This window comes from Sebastes umbrosus, chromosome 16 (genome assembly GCF_015220745.1).
Source record: "Sebastes umbrosus isolate fSebUmb1 chromosome 16, fSebUmb1.pri, whole genome shotgun sequence".
In the NCBI taxonomy this organism is placed as follows: Eukaryota; Metazoa; Chordata; class Actinopteri; order Perciformes; family Sebastidae; genus Sebastes; species Sebastes umbrosus.
In genome coordinates, this window is record NC_051284.1 from 28,380,425 (window position 1) to 28,390,194 (window position 9,770).

A 9,770-nucleotide genomic window follows, 5' to 3' on the forward strand; every position below is an offset into this window, starting at 1 on the left:
ATGTAGGGGAACCCCTCCATATCCTGCAGCTGTTTCTATACCAGTATTATAGCCTAATGCATGTGCTATCAATGATAATGGCATGCTTTGTTTCCATCATAAGTGCTATGAAGATAAAGAAAGTATTTTAGAAGCTAATTCAACCAGAAAAAATGTTTTTATTTCTATGATAAATTCTTATTTTTTTATTTTATTTAACCTTTATTTGACCAGGTTAGTCCCATTGAGATTAAGAACCTCGTTTCCAAGGCAGACCTGGCCAAGATGGTCAGCAGCAAGAACACAAAGTTGCAGACACAAATAGAGATAAAATACAATTCACAAACACTAAAAGCACTAAAATTTGCATTAGAAGAGAACTATCTGAAGACAAATGGGGAGACACAAAGGAAACTTTCTGGGAGTCAGCTGTACAACAAGGGAAGCTAAAAACATTGGCATGCCATAGAGTCTGCTTCTAAAGCCTTAATTTGAGATTTAAAAATATTTAATGATACCAGCTCCTTGATTTTTAGGTCATGTTGGAGCAAATTCCAGGCTGAGGGTGCAGAATATGCAAAAGCCCTTTCCCCAATTTTTTTCCGAGCTTTCTTGGACAGAGAGCACAAAGAGGTCCTGTGAACGCAGTGAATACTGTTTTGCATAATAAAAACAGTTAAGTATTATGGGAGCAGACCCAGAATCACCTTATATATAAGGATGTACCAATGGGAGAGCCTACGGGTCGCCAGTGCAGGCCATCCCACCTGAGAGTACAACTCACAGTGGTGAGTCAGAGCTGCACAATTTGTGATGAACCTTAAGGATGCATGGTAAGCTACATCAAGCTACATAAATTCTTGCCACTTATAAACAGATTTTCCTTTTGGCCATCAGTGTTAACCAGCATGTTCACAAAGATGTTGGCTCACATTTTATCTTGCATGTCATAGCACTAAGATATACCACTTCTGTTTTGCTGACTCTGATTCAGCAGCAATAATGCAGACAAGAAACAATCACAGGATGCAGCTCAGTCTGGCTTTGTATTGTGCAGAGGGCAGCAAACTGATAGAGTCAGGTAGGAAAAGGAAACTGAATCAGGCCAACTGATTAGGAGTTTTGCAAATTCCCATAATGGTTCAGTGTAAAATGTTCACCTCAAATATGACACCCCTACACCCTCCTCAGTGTAGTCTGCCTCTCCAGTAGTGGTCTCAGCTTAAGTTTTGTTTACTTTAATTTTGGACTGGCAGCTGTAATATAAAATGAAATAAAAATAAAAATAAAGAACCATTTTAATAACCCCATATTAGATTGTGTAATTTTTAAGCTCCAGTCCCATCTTATTTAGTGCTTTTTCTTTGATTAATTCCAAAAAAATATTTGAATTATTTTGCAAATGCGTCTCAGCCTCATCAGTAACGAATCGTTGTGCCTTATCCATTTACCAGAAAAGTATTCAAGGTTTTGTTTAGTATTTCCTGAGGTGCAAGTCCCCAGGTGACGTTGTCGGTTATAGTCTTTCAACTTATTGTCCCCACCACTCTTGCCACACTCTTGCATAAAATGTGTTCACATTGGGGACAGAAATATGTACACACAGTCACATTATGGGGACCCACCTACTGTATTTTAGGTTGCAAGGCTGGTCGCTAAAAGGTAAACCACTAAAGTGTGTGTTTTTTGGTAAAGGTGATGGTTAGGCTTAGGGTTAGGCCTGTAGTGGTTATGGTTAATGTTAAGAGAGAGTTAAGACAGTGTTTTACAGTTTGGCATGCATGAGGGAGATGCACTGGACTGAAGTAGCTTGTTCATTCCAGGTTGTGCTGTGGAATGCACTTCCTCGACAAAACAAACCTGCTGGTCACACATGAAAGGTTGTAATCAGAAAGCATCTTCTTTGTTTTCACCCTCATAAAGTTTGTTTCAGAGGCAGAGAATCCAGTTTCAGGTGTTATCTTGAGCTGACAAGGACCTTAAAGCAGACCTGCAAAAGCCATGTCGCACAGTAAGTAATTCTTTTCTGCGTACATTTGTGTTTTCCTACAAATTCAATGCTAATTTTATTTTCAATATATGTGCTTTTACTTGGTGTGTGCACAAGCCATTGACAAGTCATTACTGTGTTGTTTGGCAGACGGCATTGCTGACATGAGGCAGATGATGGTGGTCATATCCACAGTGGAGCAATGGTCCTCTCTGAAGTCTCTGCAGCAGGACAACTCAGGGGACAAGCATCTCAAGTTAACCTTCAGTTCTCTGGGATCAAATCAAGTCTGTGACCTGACATTGGATGGTCGCTTGATCAGCTTGCTTTATGCAGATTTAAAACAAGACATGACAGAGGAGGGCATCAGCCAGGCGTTAGATGGCTGCTTTAAGTCTTGTACCGGTGGAATCAGTACATTCCTGCTGCTGATCCAAGGTGCACATTACACAACGAGGGAAAGGAGAATGGTAGAGACACTGCAGGCACACTTTGGAGCTGAGGCTTTAAAATACCTGGTGGTCATCTCTCTGGAAGATGGACAGGTTGCTGACACACTGGACGACGCACTCCTGGAGATGCTAAACATGTGCGATGGAAGATACTGCCGAATCACATCATCTGCAGCAAGAGACGAACTGCGCGCTCTACTGAAGATGGTCGACTACATGCTGGCTGAAAACGGTGTGACCGGCTACACGGAGGCCATGCTGACGGACGCTAAGAGAAGGAGCAAAGAAGACTCAGTCTTGAAGATGCTGAAACAGAAGGTGCAAAAGGTCGAGGAGGAGGAGCAGGCGTTCAAGCAACTGGTTCAAAAACAAGAGAAGAGGAGAGCCAAAGAGATGGAGGAGCTGAAGGCGAGACATGCTGAGGAAAGAAGGAAGGAGGCAGCTGATAAACAGCAATATGAGACAAAGAGAGGGAGCCTGGAGGAGGATGTGATAAGCCAAAGGGCCATAAGGCAGCTCAAGATAAGTGCCACTGATGGTAAGACTTGTTTTTCAGTTGCTTCTAGAGTTTTAAATCGGAATAAAATAGACACATCATGAAAAAAACTCACTTTTTCAGTGCTTGTGCTCATACATTTGGGTATCTGGAGTTCCTACCAACCCACAAACTGTGAAATAAGACGACCCAGTCAGTTTTTTGTGGGATGTCTAGATCAGAAAACATGTGATTCAACAAGCCATTCAGATTTGGCTCCCCTTCCTATGTCACATGCAGGCTCATTAGAATGTACCGCCCCACATCTGAGTATCTCCACCCACAGCTTGAGACCTTTGCAAAGGTGCACCAAAATGTTTTTCTTGCAAGCCAATCAGAGCAGACTGGGCTATTTCGGGAGGGGGGCTTAAAGAGACAGGAGCTAAGTGAAGCCAATACCAAAGTGTCTTAAACTTCTTTCTAACATCCAGCAGGGGGCGACTCCTCTGGTTGCAAAAAGAAGTCTGATTGTATAGAAGTCTATGAGAAAATGAGCCTACTTCTCACTTGATTTATTACCTCAGTAAACATTTAAACATGAGTTAATGGTCTCAATCGCCAGTTTCAAGTCTTCTTCAATACAGCATGATGTTCATTTAGTAGATTATGATCCCGTTTATAGTCAAATAGACCATAAAGCAGGGGATGCTTTAGGGCAGGGCTACCTTGTGATTGACAGGTCGCTACCACGGCGTTGTCCGGTCTGGGAGTTGTCCATGTTTTTGTCTTACAACTTTAACCCTTTCACAGTGTGTTTTAAGTTCATAAAAGTTAATTGTGGACAACATGAACGCTTGAAAACTACTTATTCAGTGTTCGGTTGTACTTAACTCCACCCTCTCGTGTCACTTCTGGTTGCAAAAGACCAAGAAAAATGTGATAAAAATGCCAAATTCGAGGCTTCAAAACGGCAATCCACAAACCAATGGGTGACGTCACGTGAATACGTTCACTTCTTATATACAGTTTATGGTGAACACAGGTATATTCAGACAGACAGCATGAGAAAGTAAAGTGTTTTTTTTTTACCATTAAAGCATGTAAACATGTTTTAGTAGAAACCAAAAATAAAAAGTATGAAAATGGAAATGAGCATGATATGTCCCCTTTAAGATAAAGAAATCTCTTTCCTGCGCTCCAAACATTTACATCTATACACATACACAATGCACAATGGTTACTGGAACAGGTCCATGGGATTTTCTTGATCAACATTTATTTCATATTTTAGAAAAAGATTTAGAAATCTGTCTACTTTCAGAAACTTTCTCTCAACATGAAAGTTCATTTTTGCTGAAGTGCATTTTAACACATTCTGATGCAGAAACTTCTCCCACTAGAGGGTGATACAGTCACACATTGTTATGGACAGCCATCACTCACAATCTACAGTATATAGTATCTAATATTTAGTTTTACAAAATAGTAAAAAAATATTCAAACTTTAACTGCAACATAGCAAATGACGCATTAAAGTTTATGAATACAATAAGAATACTTTAGAGACAACTCTCTAACAGCCATTTCTCCTTTTCTTATTGGCTTTAAGATGATGGCACAAAGAAGATGACGGTCATCCTGTTGGGTCTCTCTGGCAGCGGGAAGTCGTCTGCTCTAAACCTGATTCTAGAGAGAGCAGGTAATCAGTACTCCAGTAATGAGTCTAGTCACAAAGCCCCTCAGCCCACCTTGTTTTGTGAGAGGAAGGAGGTGTTCGCAGCAGGGAGGCGACTCATCCTGGTGGACACCCCCGAGCTGTGGGACGAGGACGGGCTGGAGAACTTGGAGGTGGTCAAGGACTGCTTGGCTTTGTCCTTACCCGGACCCCACGTCTTCCTGCTGGTGCTCCAGGTGGGGCGCTTCACCCAGGGCGAGTGCGAGATGCTGGGCCAACTGCAGAAGGTCTTTGGACGAGACTTTGCAGAGCACGCCGTGGTCCTCCTCGTTCGCTTCGACTGCGACAATCACAGGCCTCAGAAGATCAACGACTACGTGGCCGGAGCCCACGCAACCCTCCAGGATCTCATCCGGAAGTGTGGGAGCCGTTACTATGAGCTGAATGTCACAAAGTCCCAGAATGCTTTGAGCTATCCTCAGGTGAAAGACCTGCTGTCAGGGATCAACAAGGTGGTAGCTTCACACGGAGGACGCCCGTACTCAGTCAAGAGATTCTCTGTGCAGGAGCTGCAGGAGAGGAAGACAGTGATCGGGAAGAGGAAGGAGGGGGCTCTGGAGGGGAACTACTTATTAAGAGATGCTTGATTTCTATACTCACAGGCAGGGAGGGGTGAACACAATAAATGCAACGCCTGTAAAATGTGATTAAATGTGTGATTATATCATTTGTTTATTTTTGTTAAGATGGTGTCAGAGAAGAGTTTATTCAATGTGGAATCAGTCTAGCAGGGATTTAGCACTGGACTGAATTACATTGCAAATTTATAGCTTTTATAGATGCAGTCATTGGGATTTGCTTGCAGAAAATTGCCACCGGGGGTGCTGTATATGGCTGAATTTCATTAAATCTCAAACCATTGCAATTTAATGGGAACATATCGTGAAAAACTCACTTTTTTTCGGTGCTTGTGCACGTACATTTGGGTATCTGGAGTTCCTACCAACCCACAAACTGTGAAATAATAATAATTTGTGGGCGCTAAAACGGAGCGTTTCAGACAGAGAGTGAATAGAGGTATATTCAGACACATAATATGAGAAAAATAATGTTTTTTTTTTGATGAACATAGGAACCTGAAAATGAGCATGATATGTCACTTTTAAGATTATCTTTCTATATATTTTAAATTATGTAAATAGTATATTCATACTAGGCATATATTCATCAAATGAATCAAATTGAGATTTATGTCCAAACTGCATCTGATTATTAGATTTTGCATCGTGCATAAAAAATTTGTGGTGGTGTCGATGGTGTGGGGATTTTGCAAACTAAACAGAAGAGCAGAACACATCAGTGATTAACTCATGTCTCTGTTTATCTGCATAGTTCAGGGAGGGGAGGAGAAGAAGCTGCAGCAGATTTTATTTAATTTTATTTACTTCCCCATTGGTTCGAGGACTTATCTGACAAGTTCATGAGATTTGCTCCTTGATATCTTGATTTCCTAACAGTTACATTCTTTAACGCCATCCTTCAGATGGACGACAAACTGATTCAACTGCATAAAAACAAGATTGATGCAAAACCTTGTTTAGATTTCATCATAGCAATTATTGTGCAACTCTTATTTATGTTCAATCTGTGATTTAGTATGCTATAATGTCTGTTTATCCCAGCACATCTTTCTTTGTTATTGTACTGCATCTGATGCTTATTGTACAACAGGAGTTCTCAACCTTTTGTAACTTGAGGACCACTTTCCCAAATAAATGACTATTGTGCCACGGTCAGCTAAAATGACCCACATAAATATTCAGCTTACCCTCAGCCGTCACTGCCTGCCATTATGAATCTAAAGTATTCAGGGTCATATTTCCTCACCACACGCTTTGGAGCTTTTACTTGTGTAGGGTTGTTTCCAACATAGACAAAAACAAAAAGCTGAAAATGGCCTCCGTTTTTCCTCGCCAAACTTTAGCCAAACTTTATTTAGCGCTTTATCCGACAAGCTAGTCTGACTTGGTTGGGACCAATAGTTTTTTAGTTTCATATGATACCAGTATCTTCACTCTAGCTTTATAACTGAGCCCGCTACAACCTCTGATAGACAGAATAGCGGCCTCAGATTTTGAAGGTTAATCTAACCATTTGGCATTACCTCCCCAGTGGTTGAAAATAGCTGCTGTACAAGATACTAAACAACTGAAGACAGACATCTGAATGTGATCAACTGTATTTTATTGATTCTTTTATGAAGTGATGGCAAATGTTTGTACAGGTGGTTGTAGTATGTTCAACATACTGAAGGTCTATCACTAGAGCCATGCATTAGTTGCAAATGAGAAAGGAACACTTCTGTCCAACATATGAACATATCCATGTAGAATAATCAGTGACTCAGTAGAAGCAGGACTGCGACTAAAAACGTGTAAAAATGTGCTGCTAATAATGTGATGTGCGCTCTCCTTTATTTAGCTGCTCTGGTCTGGTGTTCCAGTGGGCTGCAGGGCCATGATGTTGTCAATCCACGCAGTGTAGTGGGAGATGACCGTGTAAATTCCAGGCTTTTTAGCTTGGCCACACTTCTTTCCTCCATTGGAAGTGATGCCAACCGCGATGCCATTGTAGAGCAGAGGACCTCCAGAGTCGCCCTGAGACACGATAACAAGACAAGCAGAAAGGGTCTTTAACAGGAAGTTACTGTATTTAAGTATATTGTCAAATGTCCCTGGAAAAACAAGAAGAAAACCCCATTTGTATACTTTTAATATTCAGTACTTGTCTCATGGTCATCCTAACATTTGTTGACAACTTTTACAGTTTCACCATTTAGTAGAAGAACTTACGTCACAGGTGTCTTCTGTAGGTTGATCACAGTGGTGTGAGCATATTCTATTTGCACATATCATGTTATTGGTGAACTTTCCTCTGCCGAAGTAGTCGCTGCGTCTGCACCGAGCTGAGCTGACCACCTCGACGACCACCTCCTTGAGCTTGTCTGGTCTGGACCCCAGGTTATCCATGGATCCCCACCCGGCCGTGTCCACCTCTGCACCCGTGCCGGGGTTTGTGCCGCCTGCTCGCAGGAACTCCAGCGGTTGAACAGCCTCAGAGGTGTTGAACGGACGATCCAACTGCAAAAAAAATCACACAGAAAATTGATCCAAAATGAATTGTTTAGTTTTGATAGATATATTTTGTTCCCCAAAACAGAACAACATACATTTCAGTACCACTGACGATTAAAACAAACTTTACATTTACCTTAATTAAAGCAATGTCATTGTCGTAATTTGATGTGCTGAAGTCTGGGTGATTGTGAAGTTCCAAAATATCAAATGTCTGGTTTGTCTGTACAGGTTCACTCAGAGAATGGACACCCAGCACTACTTTCCTTCCATTGGGCCTGTGAAAAGAGCACAATAATATTGTAGCATTGAATAATATTAATATTCTAATAAATAAACATTATAATCACAAAAAGGGAATTTGAAAAGTGATGATAAAACTTCATGTTTTGTTCCATAAGATATCCATATTAAAGGTCCAGTGTGTAGGATTTAGGAGGATCTTATAGCAAAATTGAATATAATATTAATAACTATGTTTTCATTCGTGTATAATCACCTTGTTTCCGCCATGTTTCTACAGTTGCCCAGAACGGACAAACCAAACTCTGGCTCTAGAGAGAGACTTTCGCGTTTTAACGTTACCTGAAGGCCACCGTAGTTCTCCGACACGCTTGTGAAACTGCGGTAACGTGAGCCGCAGAGTGCAAAACCGTGGTACCGCCAGCCGCCGCCTGACTTCTGTTGCTCATAAAGTTGTGTTATTTTGGTAAGGATGGCCTCTGAGCGAAGTGAACGCCGTTACCACGGTTTTGCACTTGGCAACTAAAGTTACCGCAGTCCTGGAAAGGGAGGACTGAGCGGAGGGGAACTCAGTTGGTTGCAATCTGGAACCACACCACTAGATGCTGCCAAATCCTACACACTGTACCTTTAACAAAAGAAAAAATGACCCATACACCTACAAAAAAAAGTTAACTAGAGTTAATGAACAAAATAATTTACGAAAACAGAACAAACAAATATGATAATATTCCCAAAGAAAACTCACAAAAGAATCTGAGCTACATCAGCTCTCACACAGAGAACATTTACACGAGTTAGACTGGAAAGGAAAGACAAAAACAAAGGAAAGGAAAAGAACAGGAAAGAGGAAAAAGAAAGGACAGGAAAAGGACAGGGGGATGTAAGAGGAGGATGTGCTGATGAGTGATGGTTAGAAGCAGGTTTCCTCACCCTGTTGGCAGACAGTGGACTGCAGTCATCACCCACTGATCTGCAATCACAAAACCTCCACACTCATGCTTCATATTATCTCCTTCTGGCATCTGGATGGAGGCCATGTAGGGCCGAGAGTGCGGCTCCGCCTCTCTGCCACCGAGTATGCCCTCACCTGAAACGATCCACCAAAAAGAAAATGTTCAAAAACCAACTATCTTAACATTTCTGGTTGTATACAATAAGCCACCTTGCCCAGTAGCTATTTAGAGGGTTATTGGCAAATATAATAATGGGTCATTTTAGCATTTCATATCAAAGAAACTTCATTACTTCATACAGAAAACAAGCATGAAATAAAATAAAATAAAAATAATTAAAAAATAAATACAAATAATGAAAAATAATAATATATTTTTGTTTTAAAATCAAAATCAAATGAGGTATTATTCCAATTTTTGATTTAAAATAAAAAATAAATGAGGTAGCATTACAATTTTTGTTTTTAAAATACAATCAAATTAGTTAGTAAATAATAATAAACTCACTGTGTGAAATGAGGGCAAAAATAAAAACAGCAGCAGCCACAAGAAGGTCTTTCTCTGACGCCATGATGTCGACTCAACTGAACCAAAACCAGCAACTCTGGTGTTTTAAAGGCTTCCACCAGAAAGACAGGAAACATAAATCAAGTAGATATGGTGCAAGACAGAAGACAGAAGACAGAAGACAGAAGAGGGGGTCTGACATCCTCCCGTTCCCTGTTTCCAGGAATGAAAAACAGGAAAGCAAACAACATGTTTACTGACATCTTTTACTCTCACAGATCCTCTCTTCACTCTGTAACATCTTTATATTTATATCTCTATGTTTATTGACAATTATTCTTGTCATTTACAGGATCTTT

General features: G+C 40.8%; 2 protein-coding genes across 2 annotated transcripts; one reads left to right on the forward strand and one right to left on the reverse strand.

Moving 5' to 3' along the window:
* The first annotated feature begins 1,912 nt into the window (after positions 1–1,912).
* LOC119474593 (GTPase IMAP family member 8-like) lies at positions 1,913–5,501 on the forward strand. Its single transcript, XM_037746696.1, has 3 exons — positions 1,913–1,990; positions 2,120–2,959; positions 4,506–5,501. The coding sequence occupies exons 1-3, from the start codon at positions 1,981–1,983 to the stop codon at positions 5,216–5,218; spliced, it is 1,563 nt and encodes a 520-aa protein (XP_037602624.1). The 5' UTR covers positions 1,913–1,980; the 3' UTR covers positions 5,219–5,501.
* Positions 5,502–6,798: 1,297 nt separating this feature from the next.
* cfd (complement factor D (adipsin)) lies at positions 6,799–9,560 on the reverse strand. The gene is made up of 5 exons (XM_037796177.1): positions 9,412–9,560; positions 8,882–9,038; positions 7,842–7,983; positions 7,424–7,711; positions 6,799–7,228 (listed from the first exon to the last, which is right to left on the reverse strand). Exons 1-5 carry the CDS (start codon positions 9,473–9,475, stop codon positions 7,049–7,051), a joined length of 831 nt encoding a protein of 276 aa, XP_037652105.1. The 5' UTR covers positions 9,476–9,560; the 3' UTR covers positions 6,799–7,048.
* Positions 9,561–9,770: the final 210 nt, after the last annotated feature.

Bases quoted from the DNA above. Each gene is read 5' to 3' on its own strand.
- LOC119474593 (XM_037746696.1), top strand. The intron at 2,960-4,505 runs GTAAGACTTGTT...ATTGGCTTTAAG, and splicing joins CAAGATAAGTGCCACTGATG to ATGATGGCACAAAGAAGATG.
- cfd (XM_037796177.1), bottom strand. From the start codon at position 9,475: ATGGCGTCAGAGAAAGACCTTCTTGTGGCTGCTGCTGTTTTTATTTTT. The intron at 7,712-7,841 runs GTAAATGTAAAG...TTTTTTTTGCAG, and splicing joins ATGACATTGCTTTAATTAAG to TTGGATCGTCCGTTCAACAC. The intron at 7,229-7,423 runs GTAAGTTCTTCT...ATCGTGTCTCAG, and splicing joins CTACAGAAGACACCTGTGAC to GGCGACTCTGGAGGTCCTCT.